The following is a 20,080-nucleotide window of genomic DNA, read 5'->3' as shown; positions in this document are numbered from 1 at the left end:
ACAGTGGGAGCGATTTTCACCGTCATTTTCATCCTTGTGGAAGGTCAGTTGGTTTCCAGCAGCGCAGCTCTGCGTACCTGTCATTAACACCGTTCCAGCAACTCTCTTGCTCAGTCAGGTGGCCCCCTTTCTACATCTTTTCACCGCGGCGGTCGCCTCCTTCCGAAAGCTGCGCGAGGACATCGATCGCGAACCTCAGATCGACGGCACGACGGACTCTGGCCGTCGCCTGTCGCAGGCTGAGGGTGGCTTCGAGTTCCAGAACGTGTCCTTTACCTACCCCTCCCGTCCCGAAATCACAGTACTCGACCAAGTCAGTCTCTCTATCCCGGCCAACCAACATACGGCCATTGTCGGTCTATCGGGCAGCGGCAAGTCGACCATCGCGGGCCTGGTCACTCGGTTATACGATCCCACCCAAGGACAGATTCTCTTCGATGGCCACGACCTGCGGGAGATCAACACTCGAGACCTGCGAAGCTTCCTCAGTTTGGTGCAGCAAGAACCGTCACTCCTCGATCGATCTCTCTTGGAGAATATTGCCCATGGCTTGATGAATTCCAGCAACCCGGACCACGCTCATTTGAAGAGCACCCTGGTCGGTTCCGACCTGTCCGATTTGGCGCAGGAAGTCCGTGACGGCCAGGATATGTTGGCTGCAGCAGAGAAACGCGGCGCGCATGTGGTCGAGATCGTGACATTGGCCCGGAAGGCGGCTGAGCTCGCCGATGCTGACGCCTTCATCAGCGCTTTGCAATATGGATACGGTACCATGGTGGGCTCGAGTGGGCGCCTGATCAGCGGCGGCCAGAAGCAACGGGTCGCTCTGGCCCGGGCTTTGGTGAAGGATCCCCAAGTGCTCATTCTGGACGAAGCCACCGCTTCGCTTGATTCTCGCAGCGAACAGCGGATCCAGCGAGCCATCTCCAATATCGCCAGTGGCCGCACGATGATCACGATCGCCCACCGGCTGTCAACCATCACAAACGCCGACAACATCATCGTCATGCACAAAGGACACATTGTGGAGCAGGGAGATCACGCAACGCTGATGGCTCGGAATGGTTCGTACGCCGATCTAGTTAACCTACAAACACTAGGATCTGCGCCGGCAAAGAATGAGACCACGGTCAGCATCGAGAGCATCAGCAAGTCGGATCAGCACTCTTTGACAGATACCGAAAACGAAAAGACGCCTGTGTCCGCTGAGGAAACCGCCTTGACGGTCGGTGATATCCCCAGCGCCGAATCGGCAGAAGAGCCGGACGAGCCTCCGACGCCGTCCAAATCGTTGTGGGCTTTAGTGCGAGGATACGCGCCCGCCCTGCGACCACACCTTTTGACCATCTTCCTGGCGCTGCTCGGCGCCAGCGTGGTGGGTGGCGCCTTCTCGGGCGAGGCCGTGATCTTCGGTAACACCGTCGGCAGTCTGAATCCCTGCCACACTGCTGACAGCATCCGATCGCGTGGTAACTTCTTCGGACTGATGTTCTTTGTCCTGGCTATCATCGAGTTCTTCGCGAACCTGGTCAGCTGGGCCGGCTTTGGCTGGGTGTCGGAAAAGATCGTGTACACCGTGCGCGTCTTGTCCTTCCGCTCGCTGTTCGAGCAAGATCTCCAGTGGCATCAGTCAGAGGGCCGTAGCCCTGCGTTGCTCCTGTCCTACATCACCCGTGATGGCAACGCATTGGCTGGTCTGAGCGGGTCTGTCATCGGCACCTTGTTTTCGATCTCCGTCAACCTCGTCGCCGCTATCATCCTCACCCATATCATTGCCTGGAGGATTGCGCTGGTCTGTCTAGCATTGGTCCCCCTTCTCCTTGGGGCGGGCCTGATGGAACTCCACGTGCTAGGCCGATTCGAAGAACGGCACGAAAACGCGTATACCAAGTCCGTGGACATCGGCGTCGAGGCGATCACGTCGATCAAAACAATCGCATCCCTATCCCTGGAGGACGCAACGCTCAAGACCTATCGGCGATCGTTGAAGGGGCCACGGAAGGAGACGCTCAACGTGACCCTCCAAGCCAGCTTCTGGCAAGCGATGACCTACTTCTTGGGCAATCTGGTGAACGCATTGGCCTACTGGTGGGGCGCCAAGCAGATCATCGCTGGCAACTATTCCCAAACACAATTCCTCATTGTCGTGTTTTCCCTGCTGGTGAGCGCCCTTCTGTGGAGTCAGATGTTTGCTCTGGCGCCGGAGCTGTCCAGCGCCCGGGCAGCGATGGCGCGGATCTTAGGCCTCATCGAGATCGGGTCGGACAAGATGCAAGGACGTGTACCGAGTCCTTGCCTCGTCGGTGACCCGGAGGCAACCATCGAGACAAAGCTGCCAGACGGATCGAGTCAACCGGCCTCGAGCGTTCAACTCCGCGACGTGCACTTCTCCTACCCGGCCCGACCGGACATTCAGGTGCTCAACGGCCTGACTGTCGACATTCGGCCGGGAAAATTCTGCGCCCTGGTCGGACCCAGCGGTGCCGGTAAATCAACCATCATCTCGCTGGTCGAGCGATTGTACACGCCGCAGTCCGGCGCGATCGTGGTGGACGGCGTCGACGTGACCAAACATCGCGGCGTCGCTTTCCGCGACACGATCGCCCTTGTGCCCCAGGAGAGCGTCCTCTTCGAGGGCAGTGTCGCATTCAATATCGGTCTGGGCGCTCGGCCGGGCCACGAAGCGACCGCGGAGGAAATCGAAGAAGCGTGCCGGCTGGCGAATATCCACGAGGTGATTCAAGCGCTGCCCGAGGGATACCAGACGCTCTGCGGGCCCAACGGCAGCCAGTTCTCGGGCGGCCAGAAGCAACGACTGTCGATCGCTCGGGCGCTGGTCCGGAAGCCGAAGTTGCTCATTCTGGACGAATCCACCAGTGCTCTGGACGCGGAATCGGAGAAGCTCCTGCAAGACGGACTGGAAAAGGCGGCGCGCGGCATCACGGTCATCGCTATCGCCCATCGCCTCCATACGATCCGCAAGGCGGACGTCATCTTCTTGATCGATGAGGGGCGATGCGTGGATCACGGATCGCACGAGGAATTGCTGCAGAGGTCGGACAGCTACCGGGCCAATGTCATGCATCAAACCGTGGCAACGTAAGAGAAGACTGACCGAGAGAGGGAATCTTTTTCACTTGTCAATATTGCAATAGAATTTAGTGTTTGTTTTGTAGTACATGGAAACCTCACTTTGGCCTGGCCTTTGAATGAAATCCCTAGGTATTGAATGCGATGTCCCGCGCTTGTAGAGTTAAAGTCATTCTCTGCTATCTGAACGGCTCTACATACATGGCCCTCTGCCGTATTACACGTACCATTCACACAGGAGACCGCGATTTGGCCCAGCAAGTGGCTGATGTGAAGATCAACTCCTCCAGTTTCTGCCGGCTAGGGGTGATGTCGGTGGAATTCGGTTCATGTTGTCAATAGACATTGGTAGCGTGTGTGATTGGCATGTATATGAATGCATCGAACTTGCCTCAAGGTCACCACCTCTGAAATATAAAAGTAACCGCACTAACCTTTCCCGCAGACTCCGCGCCACTCGCAGCTTGTCATTATGACTCATTTTGACCGGCCGGTCTTGGCACGTATCGTCACCCCAATGGGAAGGCGGAATGGAGAAGAGGGCAGGACTTCCGCTGTATAAACTTACGCGCATAGCCTGGGGGATTAGGTATATCTTTATTCTTCTTTGTCCAATTCATCCACCGTGGCTTTTGTCAGGACTTTGCTACCTTTAAGTGTCGACTTCACGGATGCCACCGCTAGAACACACAGTATCCACCATACCACAATGGACGCTCCTCTCTATACATGCCCAGTAGGCCTGCACGAGATACCCGCCAATGAACTTGATCTACGCCCCGATTTTGAGGTGGACCATGATCTCCTGTTTCCCCGGGCAATTACCGACGAGAAGAATATCTGGTTTTTCTGGCACTCGGGATACCAAAGCATGCACCCCTACGCGAAACGCAACGTCCGCGGTTGGCATCGTCGTTTCTCGCGCAAAGGCTGGACAATTCGCGTCGTTGACCGTCTGCTCGACTCCCCCTCGAATGTGTCCAAATTCTTGGATACGAATGACCTTGCCAATTTCCCCCAGGCATACGTCGAGAACTGTCTCTCGGGCGAATACGCGCTGCAGCACACATCCGACCTCGTACGGTTCCCACTCCTCCTCAAATATGGCGGTGTCTATGCCGACGTGGGCATGATTCAGATCGGAGACTTGGACCGCATGTGGACCGAAACCGTGGCCAACCCGGCATCCCCAGTCGAGGTTCTCTCGTATAACTGCGCCGGCGTCCAGCCGTTGAGTCTGGCCAATTACTTTCTAATGTCCCGCCCTAGCAACCCATTCTTTGACCGGTGCCACAGACTCTTGTTGAAGCTATGGGAAGGACGGACCAGTACCGAAGGAATGTCGAAGAGCCCGTTGCTCAAAGGTGTTCCGTTCATGAACCCTTCGGCCAGTTTTGAGGAGGATGGCAAGACTTTCAGTCCCGAAGAAGTCAGCATACTGTTGACGGACTACATCATTCAAGGTCAAGTTATGTCATTGGTTATGGGTCTTGTAGATGAGGAAGAGAAATGGAACGGTCCCGAATATGTAGCCAGACACATCTTCGGCATCGACTACATGGTCGGATCGCAGCTTATCAACGATCTGACGGCCTGGAACGGGGCCAAGGCGTTCGAGTTAATGTCGCTTCCCATGCCACAAAAAGGAGAGAACGAATCGGAGGACCAAAGGCTCGCGAGAGAGATCGTGGAGGCATGTCTGTCAGCGAGCTTTGGATTTAAATTGGCTCATGGTTTCATCTTGAAAGTGTTTGGACACACTCTTGGGTCTCTTTGGAGACAGCATGATGGGTCGGATAATATACCCAACACTTACGCCCACTGGCTGCGATACGGCGTGGTGCACTGGAATCAGAACGAGCTCCCACCGGCGAAGGAGTTCATGGTTCTGGAACCATACAAAAAAGGTCCTCTACTAAGGGTTGAGTGACGATGGAGGCTTGAGACAATAAAGATATAACAAGTAGTTCGCGGAGTGGAATAAAACTATCAGATTTATTTCCAGAATGGGATTGGCATTGAAGAATTGAGGAATATATGGCAGCTAGCTACCTAGCAGAAAGCTACTTACTCTCATGATTACATGACACCGGAAAGCAATTTCACGCCTGCTCTGCCGTGTCCAGGTACCCCATAACCTTCTCCACCAGAAATCTCCGAGGCTCAGCTTGATCATCGTTGCTCAAAGCGTGAGAGGCATTGGGCACCACTGCAGTATGCTCATCATCCCAGATCTGACCTTCACCATCGGGGTCCGTGGCGCTCTTCCACCGCTGTAGCAAGGCCTCCTTGTCCACCCACCCGGGTACGGACTGATCGGCTCCCGAGAACAATACCATCAACTTGTGTCTCAAAAGCCCCCGTGGCTTGATCATTCCGAAGGTCTTCCGTAGTTGCTCCTCCCCGAGGTCCGAACTGAACAGATCGTCTTCTCCTGGAGTCTGGGGACTTTCCGGACTGACGAGACTGAGGAATCGTCGACAGGTGATGGGCGTGTGACCTGGGTAACAGATCCCCGATGTCACGGAGAGTGGGAGCAACGTATCGCAGGACTCATTCTGGCCGACGGTCTCCTTCGCCATGGCTACTGCTTTCTCATAGATCGGTCGGATCTCACCGGGGGTTTTGTCCCCAAATCCGTGCGCCAAAACCAACTGGATGGCCTGCCGGTCGGACACGGGCGCTTGCATGATTGCTCCGTCAAGAGGCAGACGCTTGACGTGTTGGAGATCCGGGTCAAAGGGTGCAGTAGTGGTGTGAGGATTGGGCCGAGACAAGTAGTGTAGGACGCATTGACTTCCGGTGGAGTGGCCCATGAGCACGATCTTGCCGTCGCCGAACTTGGAGGTCTTGTAGTCTTTGATGTACTGGAGGCATTGGGCGATCTCGTTCGTGTCTCGGTCCAGATGCCCCAGACCCCATGACTGATAGGAGGAGGTGAGGTTCAGGGTGAAGAGTGACCAGTCCGTGGGTTGTAAGGCGTGGACCAGGTCTGCCATGTAAGAGGTCGTTGCCAGACCATCACCCAGACCGCCAACGAAGATCAAACTATGTGGTTTCCGAACGGCGCCGGTGGTATATTCAAACGTGACGAGGCTTTCGGTCTACATTGCACACCCATCGAGAGATCATGTTAGATAAGCGAACTCGGATGTGGGAGGTAGAGGAACAACAGGGCGTACGTAATGATGGAGGATGCCAGGGAGGCCTCCCTTAGGCCAGAACTTGGAGCACATTTTTGCAGTGCAGGGAATAGGGCGAAAGTGTTATTCTGTACAGTCACAGCGAGCGTGGGATGAAAGACTCTCGTTCATGAATCAGACAAGGCGGCATAGGGGAGGGAATGTTGGGTAGTTTGGGCCCATCTGATAAGTTTCCGAGATCGGCACTCCGTTCCCTGCATGACGGGGTGGATATGTGGGCTTCCAGGAGTATACGGAGTAGCAGACAAGAAAAACCAGAAAGAGAGAAAATTGATTCCCACGATGAAGCAGGAAAAAGGAAAATCCTTCCCGAGGGATGACACAAGACCGAATAAAACCCACCTCCTTACGGTATATGTACGGTGTATGTACGTACTGTACTATGTATGTACTCACTAGGGTGTAGGTACTGTAGGTAGGTAATGTGGATAGAACAGGAATCCACTCTCTGAACACAGAATGGTACATACCGTCTTGACTAGTATCTACTAGTATTTCCAGTCCTCTACTCTATGTTTTATTATATCCTGGCACTTATCCGTGCCATTACCTAACGGGATTGAATCCCACGAATGATTGCTTGATTTCGTGAACGCATGAAATATTGACGCGGGAGGAAGGATGGATGGTTTGGCAATACCGGTTTTGTTGTCAAGTTCGGTATCCACTTGGGGCAGGAGGGTCAAAGGTCCAACGGTTGATGTGAATTTCTGGAACCTCCGACACCCACGCAGTTCACAGGCACGACATATGAGTCTAGTGTGTGGGGGGGCAAAAGAAAAGAAACAAAAGAAAGAAAACCCCGAAAGTACTCCGTAGTCCGTACAGGCTCGCTTCGAGGGCTAGATCTGATTAGATTTTGTGGCTGGAAGCCGGAGGATCTGATTAGATTGCCTCTCGGTTACAGGACCCTCTTCGGGTTAGACGACCGTGGAAATTGTCAGCCACTCGTAACAATCAATCCAGAGGGGGTGATGCCGGTTTCTCTACCTCGGTCAACTGTCCCTAGATGACTCATTTCAAATGGTTGTGTGTTGGGGATACCCTTAGAGACGGCTATGCTCCGGAGTATTTGACCAGATGTATATCTCTGGTAGACTTCGCGTTTCGCGTTTCCGCCGCGATGCCAAAGCAAACGATGTCTGAACATCCAAACCATTGCAAAACGAGCTCGGAGTATCTTGAACTAGATAAGATTCAGTAAGCTGCTACCATTGTCTACGCAAGATTGTGGAGGCTTGGAGAAGACGAGTACTCGGTACAACTATCACTTCTTAGTGGAAGCCTTGAAAGATACGCCTAGGCATCGATTGAGTAGAGTGGAAAGCTAAGCCTGCACAGTGCCCACTACACAGCCAAGACCCATGATCTTGTCGGTAAGAGCTTCGCCAAATCAAGCCTCGGGCTGATAATACCCAGTCGATGGGCGTCGATTCTGCGTAAGTAATAAATAAATTACAGGACACTGAAAATTACAGCGGCTGGAACCGCCTGCCTTAGGTATGTCCCTATTCCCTACTCCCTAATTACTGTACGAGATAAACGTCAAGAGCGGAAGGAAAAAGTAAAAATCACAGCTCCGGCTTCCTATGAAACTCGAAGAGGGTGGGGTCTAGTCAGTCTTTGAGCACTCTGGGTACAGTAAAATGCCATCAACTGTCAGAAGTTTTTATCGTTTTACCATGCGTAGAGAAAAAGACTCCTTTCCCCTGTTTCTCACGACTGTGGAAGGGGTTTTCTCCTGGCTCCGTGCATGTGTCGAACGACCGATTATTTTACCTGACTCGGTAATCAAGCCCGACCAATATCTCTTCAGAACCCACTGGCAAATGGATTAGCTCCGTACCGCCATCGCGGTCTGCGGAGTCCGTACGGAGTAGTACTCAGTCTACGGACCACAGAAACTTCCGATTTTCGTAGTGACGAAGAATTTCGGACGGAGTCTCAGGTCGCAGACCCACACCCGCCTTGCCAGGCTACCGTGAACCGTCCATTACCTGCTCCGTACGGAGTAACTACTGCTCGGATCAGATAAGTTTGTTCTTCCTCAGTCTCAGGAACCAGGAGGGTACTGAACCCAGACAGATTTCAGTTTGATACTGGGCAAGCATGCAAATCGTGTAGATCTGATGTATGAGCGTTGGAAACTCGGGGCTTCTTCGAGCAGAACCGTTCCAGCTGTTTACTCTTCCTGCCGCGAGAAATTGTTCATGGTCTCTTCAACGGTGATGCTGATAGGCCTGCTGAGGTAATTCCTCGCTTATCTGTAGCCGAATAATTAAAGATAATGTCTTACCTTTCGGTGAGTCTGGCCATGGAAAGCTCTCTGCCGCGAGTGATCAGATTAGATTGATAGAGCGTTCTGGCTCTTAGTTTTGACTGACGGCGTCTGACCCACCTCGCAGAATACGCGGTAAATTACAAATTCGATCCTGTTAGCTCCGAAGGAGTTGCCTGCCTAAATCGGTAAGGATATTCACGCGGGCCTCGGATTTCTCCATCTCAATTTTGTACAAAGTTTGCCTTGATTCTCAAACTATCAATCCGAACTTTGTGCTGAATCGAGTTTCAATGCTACGGGCAATTCCAAACATCACATAATGAAAATGAATTCCGTGGAACGACAGTATCCGCCATTCTCTAATTAGTCCCTAGACCGGTACTCAGATGCTCCGTATGACCCTAAAGCTTCGCGTCCCACGCCGTCCGATCCGAGCTCTCCAAAGGCCTCTCGCGCCCGTCCCAGAAGAGCGGACACAGCTGGAACCATTTCTCCCGACTGCAGTAAACATGAACCGACCGCTTGTGGCCCAGGTCGACGTATTTTTGGATCGTGAGTCCGTGGGCATTCTCGTAGGAGAGGACAGTAGAGTTAGTCGCTTTGGGCTCTCCTACGACGCATGTCGTGCGTGGCTCGTCAAGGAAAATATAATGGATCACGCTGGCCCACCAGGCGTTTACCCGGTATGCTCCCCGAACGCTGTGCTCTCCCACCAGAGAATGTCGGCCTCGATCGTAGTCGCCCGCGTCATAATGCGCTCCGTAGTGGTCCTCCTAAAAGTAAATTCCGGCGTTAGATTGAGTCAAAGTCCGCTAGATCGGTCATTTGAAGTACGGAGCTTACCTTTGCCCAGTACACTTCGAAATACGAGAATGGCGCGTCATCGAACCGTCCGAACAGACACAGAACATGCTTGTCTTCGTGAAGCCGCCGCAGGTACTCGCGGTGTTCATCCAGGGTGCCCGTCTCGTTCCAGCCCTTAGCCACTCGCGGATCATTTTGCCATTTGTTGAACAGTCGCAGGTGCTCCTCATTCTGCCAATCCACCACCATCAGTGAGAAATGTTGGTCGATATGCGGGATATAGCGACTGTAGACCAAGGACGCAGGGGTGGGTTTCTGGGGGCGAACGGGATGCCGAGCATAGACGCGCTCGTCAGGAAACTTCATGGAAAACTCATAATTCTGGGCCAGTGAGGGGTACTGGTTGACCGAACGGCGCATCAGGCCGTGGATGCCCTGATCAACGGCCCAGATCGGCCGCGGACCCAGCGGCGAACCGGCTCCCTGCCAGAACGCCGACCGCAAGAGAATCATTGTATCTAACCCTGATTCACTGTTCTCTGTGCCGAAGGGAGTGCGCGGCGCAGGAAATGGGAGGGCCAGCCCGGTACGAAGGCATTCTTCGCGCACCACCTCCTTCCCGTGACCAAACAAGTCTAGACGCACGATCTCATTCTGCGGATGAGTGAGAAAAATAGCGTGGATGGCGTTCCAGAACTGTCCCAACGTGGGTGGCATTGGATCCGTCCATCTGAAGGAAGTCCCTGGCGCCCTCTGACTGCGAGCCCAGGGGCTGTTATCTGCGGCGGGGATGTTCTGGGCGAATTCGTTATAGGAAAGGTCTGTGAAGGTCAAGGTAGTGTTATGTAGTGGCTCTGGCAGGGCCTGTCCAGCCTGAGAGTTATGTAACTGAAGTTGAAGCACGCGCGGTGTGGATTCGGAAACGACGTGAATCTTGTAGGTAGTGAGGTAGGGATGGGGAAGCTTCACCCACGGATAGGACGCTTTTTCATTCATCGTAGGCTCTATCACTGTCCGGGCGAGGCTGAGCTGTGTATGAAATTGGAAGTGACTTTGGGTTTGCATTGAAAAAGAAGCTTCAATGGAAAATGGAAGCGTACGGTGCCAGCTAAATAGCTGACGCGCTTGACCTAGAATATAAGTATCAGCCAGGACCGAGGCATAAAGCCCGAAGAGTGGAGCATGGTTAGATCCGTCTAGAATGACTCGGGGCATAATGGGACTCCGAGCCATGAACTGACACCAGGATAAATACAGGTGAGGCCGGGATTGCGATCTTTTACTTAAGACGCCGTAGGGCTGCCCTTCCGTCCCCGCCGGTGCCTCAACTTACATGCCCCTCCAATCTCACCACATCATGGCCGTAACAATTTATGAGCATCCTCCAGTTCAAGGATGTCTTGTCTCTTTTCCAGCACCTCGAACTCTTCTTCTAACACTGAATCGACCCAAGCAGCGCAATTGCATCTCGCTCGCTACGAGTACTGACATACAACGGTTGTGGGAATGGTTCGATACAAACCCTGGTTTACGAGTTGCCATTATTACGGGCACAGGCGAATCCTTCTGCTCCGGAGCGGATTTAAAAGGTATGACACATACGCCTCAATCTCAGGCCCCGTATCATCTTGTCTCAATAACGTGACAGAATGGAACGATCTAAACGAGCGTGGCATAACGAATGAGATGACGGCGCCGGGACTGGCCGGACTTCCTCGACGAAGAGGGGGTAAGCCAATTATTGCCGCCGTCAACGGATTTTGCCTCGGAGGCGGGTTTGAGATGGTGGTCAATTGCGATCTCGTCGTGGCAAGTGAGCGGGCGAGCTTCGGTCTGCCTGAAGTGCAGCGCGGAATTGCCGCCGTCGCGGGCTCGTTGCCTCGGTTGGTTCGAGCGGTTGGAAAGCAGCACGCCGCGGAGATGGCTTTGAGTGGACTCACTTTCTCTGCCTCTCAACTGGAACGCTGGGGCTTGGTGAGTCGCGTGGTGGCAAACGCTCAGCTGCTGGAGACGGCGGTGGAGATGGCAAGTTCCATCGCCAACAACAGCCCGGACAGCATCCGAGTCACAATGGAAGGGCTTCACTACGGATGGGAGATCGCCAGCGTCGAGGAAGCCAGTACCAAGCTGGTAGATCGGTGGTATCCCAAGCTCATTGCCGGAGAAAACTTTCACGAGGGTGTCCGGGCATTTGTGGAGAAAAGGAAGCCACAGTGGAGGCCATGTAAATTGTGATCTGGCAGGAATAATATCATTCAATGAACAAATTCTATAGCCGCAAATAACTACTTTTCAAATACCGCTAGAAAATGAATCCTTGAGAACGTACGAAAGTGTGATTATTATTTTACCCGGATGCTACCATTGTGCTTGAATAGAACCGACTCCCGGACATCAAACAAATATGGACTGCTGCAGATAGCCCCTGACTGTCGCCAGAAACTCAAGAGCTTAACTTACGCGTTTCCTGGCTCGTGGAGCCTCATACCACTGGAGCTCTCATCGTCTTTCTCCCGAAGTACCCGAAACTGGTCCCTCGAGGCGTGAATCCTAGGGTAACGAAGGGGTGCAATTTGACGAATGGGGTAGGTCCTCACTGGTATCTGAACCGTCTTTCCCGATCACAAACAGATGCGTCCGATGAGTTCCGGTCGCAGGTGCATTCATAATGGTCTCCTAGACATAGGAATTCAAAGTGCCTTTTGAGAGAAGATTATTATCGGTGGCTATCCAAGTAGATTTCCGCGGGCTCGTGTCAAGATTGGTATCCTTATACGAAGTATTAACAGCCCACCATGGGTATTGTTATGTGTGGGTCGAATTCAGCAGCTGGTCTTTTGCAAAAACGCGCCAGCTCCTTGACACAAAGTTACCAGACACTTTCGAGCCTAGCTACCTACTACCTCTCCACGGCTACGTTGCGTACACGATCCACCCACGTGCATACAGCGTGCATATGATGTTGGACCAAATTTGTAGGACGGGGTGTGCGTGGTGGTGTATATGCAATTTCCTATTCCAGAAAATCGTAAAAGTTGTCATTTCGGGATAAGTCGGAACAGTCGGAGTCGCGCTAGTCTCCGGAGAGCCTAGTGGTATCACGACAATACCGCTTGTATGTATGATGTATTTATGGATGTATGTATTCTGTAAGAATCAGGTTCCACCGTGTCCAAATATGGATCGACTCCGTATACACCTCCAGCATGAATTTTCACGTCTCCTTGTGAAACTCGCGCATGCGTGTCCATAACTGCTTGTTTTCGGCAGAATGTGGGCACCGGCAACAGATGATGCCGGTGCTCGGCCTGCCCAGGTGCCTGTTCGGAATGATCTGATGTTGGATTGTCGTCCGATTCCACGCACGATATAATTTGTAACGCAGACTGATAATTAGCGGAAGCTTCTCTTAATATTCACTCTCTTCTGCAGTACTGCGCAAGTCCCTGGACTACCGACAGCATGGGCTCCATTCTTGATTATTCCTCCGGGCACAGCCAGCGCCAGGATGGGCCATTCCAGGAACCGTTCATGTCATTCAAACTCGTTGGCCTGGCGTCGGGACAGCCAACGGGCATGAGAGATGAAGTCCTGCTTCTCTCGTGGCTCAGCGTTCTCCTAAGGACCCGAGAAGACCGCCAATTCTTGTTTGATTGGGCGCACCAGAGTTGGCAGGATGACGTCGCCAATGAGTTTGAAACGCGCTCTCTGTCAGTGAATGAAGTGGTGATGGATTTGCGTAACCCGGTGGACCAGACCGCTGGAGACCTTCTTCCTCGCATCGCAGCCACCGTGCCCAGTCCAAGCACGGCTGCGACCAACTCTATCTCTCTTCTCTTCAGTACGGGCTCTTTGTCACGACAATCCGCGGATGCCAGAGATGAGGTGAGCATGGAATCCCATCGATGTTAACGCTTCAGTGGCTAACCACGGTACATTAAGGCCATCCTTCACCTCGAAACCCGCTTCCTTGACGACCGACTCGAGATCCGTCCGACATGGTGGACTGAGAATATGCTGCCGTATACAATCAGACGATACATCGAGAACCTCGTTGAGACCGTCCGAATATGTCTCGCGCACCCGAGCATACCCGTGGCGGATCTCACCCGGCCAACTGAAAGCGACATTGGCGAAATCTGGCGGTGGAATCATCAGCTACCCCCCGTTTACGACTTTTGCATGCACGACATGGTTTCCGAACGGGCTCGTGATCTTCCGGACAAAGTGGCGATCTCATCGTGGGATGGCAACCTGACGTACGGCCAGATCGACCGGTACTCCACGCTTGTGGCTAGCTCCCTGCGGCAAATGGGGGTTAAACTACATGACGTTTTGCCCATATGCTTCGAGAAATCCAGATGGACGATCGTCGCCGTTCTGGCCGCCATGAAGTCGGGCGCTACTTTCGTGCTCATGGATCCAACGCTGCCTCTCGCACGCCTACAGAACGTGGCAACACAAGTAGGCGCCGAGGCGATGTTAACATCCCGCATGCAGCAGGAGCTGTCAACGGCCATCATCCCGAATGAAAGACAGATTGTCGTTGAGGCGGAGCTTTTTGCCAATATGCCTAATCTGCAGACCATTGCCCCCCTACCAGCCGTCCCGTCATCGGCCTTGATGTACATGATCTTCACCTCGGGTAGCACAGGTACCCCGAAAGGCGTCAAAATTTCACACGCAACTTATACTAGCAGCGCTATTCCTCGAGCGAAGGCGGTTGGATACACAGAGGAATCGAGGGTTCTTGACTTTGCCTCCTACGCGTTTGACGTCAGCATCGACAGTATGCTTTTAACCTTGGGGAACGGCGGTTGCCTCTGTATTCCGTCCGACGAGGACCGATTGAACGATATAAACGAGGTCATACGCAAGATGCGAGTCAACTACGCAGGCCTGACTCCTTCAGTAGCTCGTATATTAGATCCGGATGTGATCGCGTCCCTCAGCGGGCTTGGCCTTGGAGGGGAGGCGGCTTCGGCGAGAGATGTCACAGTCTGGGGCCAGGATACACGCATCATCATTGGGTACGGTCCGTGCGAATGTACAATAGGATGTACTGTGAACAGCAGCGCCGCCACAGGGAGAGACTATATCTCTATAGGCCCAGGAAACGGCGCAGCAATCTGGGTAGTCGATCCCAACGACCACGAACTACTCATGCCGGTAGGCGCCGTGGGCGAACTACTTGTCGAAGGTCCGATCGTGGGACAAGGTTATCTCAACGACCCTGATAAAACAGCGGCTGCTTTTATCGAAGATCCCTCATGGTTGCTCGCCGGTCATAAGGATTATCAAGGTCGTCGCGGGCGACTCTACAAGACGGGGGACCTGGGCAAATACGACCCGGACGGTTCGGGAGGGATTGTTTTTGCTGGAAGGAAAGACACGCAGGTTAAACTACGTGGACAGCGAGTCGAGCTGGGCGAAATTGAAAGCCAGCTCAGGGCCATCCTGCCATCGGATACCAGCGTCATCGCGGAGGTGATTGTGCCCCAGGGATCCGGCGGCCAACCGACATTGGTGGCATTTGTCGCGTCCCAGTCTCAAAAGGGACAGAAATGCGCGGAGATCCAATCAGTACAGCTATCGGATGAGCTGCGCCATTCGCTGCCAAATGCCAATGCCCAGCTGGCAAAAGTGCTGCCGCGATACATGGTGCCAACCGCATACATTCCGGTCACTTACATCCCTGTTCTGATTTCGGGCAAGATCGATCGCAAGCGACTACGACAGTTTGGCACGTCAGTCGACTTGCGACAGTTGGAAGATGAAGGGTCGACTGCGAGCTCAAGTCGAGAGCTGAGTGAGCTCGAGCAGCGCCTGCGAGAGATTTGGGGTCAGGTTTTGAAGCTCGAGCCAGAGACCATCCGGCTGGAGGATAACTTCTTTGCGCTCGGTGGCGACTCTGTGGCTGCCATGAGACTTGTGTCTGCCTGTAGAGCGTCCGGCCTCGATCTTTCTGTCGTCGGCACCTTCAGCAACCCAACACTCTCGGGCATGGCCGGTGTAGTCCACATCCGCGACTCAGAGGCACAAACGGAGGCCCTGCCATTTTCCATGATCACGCAAGATAAGGACAGCGCGTGCCTAGAGGCAGCCCGGATTTGCGGGTCAAGCCCGGGGGACATCAAGGACATCTACCCTTGCACTCCTACACAGGAGTCTCTTTTCACGTTTTCACTGAAATCAAGCAAGGCGTACGTTGCCCAGAGAGTCGCCTGTATCCCGCCACATATCATTCTCGACGACTGGAAACGCGCATGGGAGGCGGTCGCCACCGCCAGTCCTATTCTACGTACTCGTCTAGTCCAGCTTCAGGATCCTGGCCTTCAGCAAGTGGTCTTGGAAGAGGAAATCATGTGGGGACATTCAACAGACCTCCTGCAATACCTCCAAAATGACCGAGATGAAAAGATGAACCTCGGGGAAAGGCTGGCTCGATATGCAATCATCGATCATTCAGATGAAGGAAAGCGATACATGGTTTGGACTGTGCATCATGTACTCTACGACGGCTGGTCAGAGCCCCAAATCCTCAACCAGGTCAGCCAGGCCCTGGAGGGGCATCCCATCCAGCTACATGCCCAGATGAGGGACTTTGTCAAGTACGTGAGAGAGACAGATGAGACCGCGACGAAGGAGTTCTGGAAACGAGAGTTGAACCAAGCCGTGGGACCCCAGTTCCCACGCCTGCCTTCCAGAGACTTTCTCCCCACGCCTGATGGCATGCTTGAGCATCAGATTCCCCTTGATATGGGTGCCAATTGGCCATTCACCGTGGCTACATTGATACGTGGGGCGTGGGCACTCCTGGCGTCCAAATATACCGGGAGCGATGACGTGGTGTTTGGCGAAACGCTGACGGGTCGTGATATTTCCTTGTCGGGAGTTGAAAGCATCATCGGTCCCCTAATCGCAACAGTGCCAGTTCGAATCCGCGTCCATCGGGAGATTTCCGTGGAATCATATCTGCAAGCAGTCCAACAAACTATGCTGACTCGCACGCCGTATCAGCACATGGGAATGCAATACATTCGCAAGGTCAGCCGAGATGCCCAATATGCGTGTGAGGCACCAACCGGTCTGGTAATTCAACCCGAGCCGGATTTGGCTGCTGGAGAATTGGGATTCAGTGCAGGGGATGTTGTTCGAGAAGCGCTTCATTTCAACCCATACCCTCTGATGCTTGCCTGTGGGATCCAGAAAGGAGGCTTTAGGATCTGTGCCAGCTTTGATAGCAGTCTGATCGAGATGGAACAAATGAGACGTGTTCTTCACCAGCTCGAAATGGTCTGTTTGCAGTTGACTAAAAGTCTTTCCAGGCCGGTTCAGGACATCCCCTGCCTGCCCGAGACTGAATTGAATCTGATTTGGGAACGAAACGAGTTTGGTCCACTGTCTCTCAACACATCTTCGGGACTACTCCAAGCTGACGCGGGCCTAACGCATGGATCGGATTACCCCCTTGCCGCAGTTCCGTGGGTCTGCGATCCACACAATGTATCTCTTCTGTCGCCCATCGGCTGCATTGGCGAGCTGTGGTTAGAGGGAAATTTCCTAACCGGCGAAACCGTTGACTCACCACCCTGGCTTGTTGCCGGAAGCTCGGCTGGCGTCGGCCGCACAGGGAAATTGCAGGCAACGGGTGACGTAGTGCAGCTACAGGGGGATGGCAAGATGGTGTTCCTTGGTCGAAAGGCCGACGTCCTGCCTGTGCAGGGGCACGCGGTGAACATTGCAGAGCTCGAAGCTCACGTCGCGAGACATCTGCCGCCGGCCGTTCAAGCCGCTGCCACGATGCTCGAGTCTTTTGCGGGCTCCCAGCATAGTCCAGCACCCGGGCTGGTTGTCTTCATTGGGTGTAGAATCCCCGCGGAAGAAAATGTGCAGCTTTTACCAACAGACCACGATATCATGGCTGATACCTCGGACCATAAATTGACCATTTGTGGCACAGTCCCTGTCAGCGTTGTGGTCGCACTCAGAAGACTGGACAGATTCATCCGGGACTCTCTTCCATCCTATATGATACCTTCGACGTACATTGTGGTTGATGAAATTCCAGCAACGACGGGCCTGGTTGATCGTGGTTTGATGTATCAGCTAGCCTCATGCATTCCTCGAAAGATACTCGCAGAGCTCGGTGCGGCATTCGAGAAAGCATGGACGCACAGCGCAACGCAAACCAATTTGTCACCAGCGGAGAATATCCTGCGTTCGTCATGGGCCAAGATCCTTGGGATTAGTGCGGAGAAGATTGACGTGGATGACAACTTTTTCCGGCTGGGCGGTGATTCTGTTCTGGCAATGAAATTAATATTCTCTCTCCGCACACAAGGGCACGGTTTGACCGTGGCTGATATTTTCCAACATATGCGTCTTGGAGACGCGGCCCAAGTATTGAAGATAGGCCAAGCGTCCACGGGCAGGGCCCGGTCATATCAACCGTTCTCGACGATTGGCCCGATTGAGGTTGGGAAATTCCTGTCTGATGTAGTCCAGCCGAAGCTTTCCAATTCATCATGGCTGGTTCAAGATGTATCTCCGGTTACCGATTCTCAAGCACTGGATGTGCGAGCAACCATACAACGACCACGAACTTCGATCCAATACAACATGTTGTACTTCAATCAGGGCGTTGACCGAGACCAACTATACCGTGCCTGCCAGAGGCTCGTTGATAGTCACGAGATTCTACGTACCGTTTTCGTTGAGCACAACTCGACGCTCTTCCAGGTGGTGGTGAAGACGCTCGATGTTCCGGTGACTACGCATCACATTGATGAGGGCCTTGAGCAATACGTTGCCGACCTTTGTACGGCCCACATCGAGTCGGACTTCAACTTGGGCTCTTCTTTCGTCGCAATGTTCCACGTTGAAGCCAGCGACGGCCGTAGTTGCCTCGTTATCGGTCTCTCGCACGCGCAGTACGATGGCATTTCCCTTCCGCGGCTGCTCCGGGACCTGGACACCTTGTACATGGGTCAGGAAATCGAGCAATCCGAGCCTTTCTCGTCGTATGTGGCCCGCGTCCGGGATGTCCACGACCACGCCGACGCTCTAAAATACTGGCACGGTCTTCTCGCCGGCTCAACACTGTCTGTGTTGGGCGGAAGCTTGGGACAGCCCACGGACAAAGCCATCTTCCATACTAAGCCCGTTGAAATTTCCCAAACCTTGAAAGAGATTACCACGGCAAACTTGCTGACTGCCGCATGGGCGTTGACGCTGGCTCGTCGGCTCCGCACGAGCGACGTGACTTTTGGCGGAGTGACGTCGGGGCGAAACGTCGACGTCGCCAATGTGGAGAGCGTGATGGGCCCGTGCTATCAGCTCACTCCCATCCGAGTTCCCTTCCAATCCCAATGGACGGCGATGGACCTCTTGCGCTTCGTCCAGAAGCAAAGCGGGCAGTCTGCGGCGCATGACTACCTCGGATTTCGAGCGATCTCCGAGGAGTGCACCCAGTGGCCGTCGGAGGTGTCGTCCTTCGACTCTCTTGTGCATCATCAGGACTTTGAGGACTTCGACACTATGCCATTCGCCGGGGGCACCTGCCGGGTTGACATCCTGAACCCTCACGGGGATGCCGCGTATCCCTTGAAGGTTGTTTCGTTTGTTCGAAGCGGAAAGATGCACGTCGGGCTGGTGGGAAGTGAGAGAGACACGGCGTTGGTGGATGCAGTTTTGGAGGAGTTAACTTCTACCGTTGAAGAACTGGCGACATATTCGTCGGAACCTCTGAATGTTCTGGGGTGAGGGGAGGTAGTTACAGTGGGTAGCCGGCAATGCTACGAGAAATGGTTAAGGAGCAACTGCTGTTGAAACACCCTGTTCAGGACTATTTCATCCTCTCTTGATTATTATTCCTGTAGTCTAGTGCACCGGCACAATCATTGAATATCCTTATTATATCACGTCCTGATCTTGGTTGCCTTGCTGCCTGCCAACACAGTACAACGGAGCGGTATCCCATACGCCAATAGATCAATGGCTATAGTGTCACGATGCACGGGTCTCCGCAGTTAATGGATTCCTCGGTAGTCTTGGGCTCCAAGAATAGCGCCGTACAGTCGGTCTGAACAGCATGCTCCCGACTATACGGTGTATAAGGATGTCGACGGCGGGCTGCATATTGCGAAAGTTCAGAAGGGTTAAGGCGAGCAAACATCTCCTTTCATGCAGCCTACCCTCCGTCTTCAGGCTACTGAGCATGCAGGTCTAAGATGTTCACATGCTTCTTACTGTATAAATAACTAGTGCCAGTCGGGTCTTCATCAAAAATTTCGCAAAGTTAAACACGGACAGTTGGGCTGCATGAATGGGCTCGTTCGCTCGCCTCGGCTTTTCGGAAATTTCGGAAACTTTGGTCAGAGAGTTCTGTATGAATGTCCGTCTCACAAAGTCCTGGCCAGAGAGCGTATGTACAAGAAACGGTGGCGCGCTCTCTGATCCTCACGGCGCAACCTCTTCCGGAGACAGGAGCGCAAAGCAGGACCAGCTTCATGAGACACAGCAGCGTCAATGTTCATATTGTCACAAAGAGTGAATCGATCCACCTTCTTTCTCTATTCCGTGATGGATCCTGGCTCTGTTCGAGGTCTGAACACACGAAAGAGCTCTGGAGCAGGACTTGGTGCCTACTGATGTGTCACAGAATCAAACCATCCTGCGCTGGGCCAGTTACTTGAAAGAA

At 53.4% G+C, this 20,080-nt stretch overlaps 6 protein-coding genes across 6 annotated transcripts; 4 read left to right on the top strand and 2 right to left on the bottom strand.

Moving 5' to 3' along the window:
• Positions 1-1,006: 1,006 nt before the first annotated feature.
• LDX57_004996 (uncharacterized protein) lies at positions 1,007-3,103 on the top strand (the record flags this gene model as incomplete). The annotated part of the gene is made up of 1 exon (XM_046086675.1): positions 1,007-3,103. The coding sequence occupies one exon, from the start codon at positions 1,007-1,009 to the stop codon at positions 3,101-3,103; it is 2,097 nt and encodes a 698-aa protein (XP_045942640.1).
• Positions 3,104-3,799: 696 nt separating this feature from the next.
• LDX57_004995 (uncharacterized protein) lies at positions 3,800-5,020 on the top strand (the record flags this gene model as incomplete). Its single annotated transcript, XM_046086674.1, has 1 exon — positions 3,800-5,020. The coding sequence occupies one exon, from the start codon at positions 3,800-3,802 to the stop codon at positions 5,018-5,020; it is 1,221 nt and encodes a 406-aa protein (XP_045942639.1).
• Positions 5,021-5,108: 88 nt separating this feature from the next.
• Positions 5,109-6,736, bottom strand: sidJ (putative siderophore biosynthesis lipase/esterase). The gene is made up of 2 exons (XM_046086673.1): positions 6,273-6,736; positions 5,109-6,194 (listed from the first exon to the last, which is right to left on the bottom strand). The coding sequence occupies exons 1-2, from the start codon at positions 6,324-6,326 to the stop codon at positions 5,193-5,195; spliced, it is 1,056 nt and encodes a 351-aa protein (XP_045942638.1). The 5' UTR covers positions 6,327-6,736; the 3' UTR covers positions 5,109-5,192.
• A 2,239-nt stretch (positions 6,737-8,975) lies between these two features.
• LDX57_004993 (GNAT family N-acetyltransferase) lies at positions 8,976-10,374 on the bottom strand (the record flags this gene model as incomplete). Its single annotated transcript, XM_046086672.1, has 2 exons — positions 8,976-9,347; positions 9,418-10,374. 2 exons carry the CDS (start codon positions 10,372-10,374, stop codon positions 8,976-8,978), a joined length of 1,329 nt encoding a protein of 442 aa, XP_045942637.1.
• A 690-nt stretch (positions 10,375-11,064) lies between these two features.
• Positions 11,065-11,613, top strand: sidH (enoyl-CoA hydratase/isomerase family protein; the record flags this gene model as incomplete). Its single annotated transcript, XM_046086671.1, has 1 exon — positions 11,065-11,613. One exon carries the CDS (start codon positions 11,065-11,067, stop codon positions 11,611-11,613), a length of 549 nt encoding a protein of 182 aa, XP_045942636.1.
• Positions 11,614-12,840: 1,227 nt separating this feature from the next.
• Positions 12,841-19,143, top strand: sidD (nonribosomal peptide synthase SidD; the record flags this gene model as incomplete). The annotated part of the gene is made up of 2 exons (XM_046086670.1): positions 12,841-13,263; positions 13,321-19,143. 2 exons carry the CDS (start codon positions 12,841-12,843, stop codon positions 19,141-19,143), a joined length of 6,246 nt encoding a protein of 2,081 aa, XP_045942635.1.
• Positions 19,144-20,080: the final 937 nt, after the last annotated feature.

This window comes from Aspergillus melleus, assembly GCF_016097325.1.
Source record: "Aspergillus melleus strain CBS 546.65 chromosome Unknown contig2, whole genome shotgun sequence".
In the NCBI taxonomy this organism is placed as follows: Eukaryota; Fungi; Ascomycota; class Eurotiomycetes; order Eurotiales; family Aspergillaceae; genus Aspergillus; species Aspergillus melleus.
Note: the sequence above shows the minus strand (reverse complement) of the source record. Positions and strands in the feature narration are given on the sequence as shown.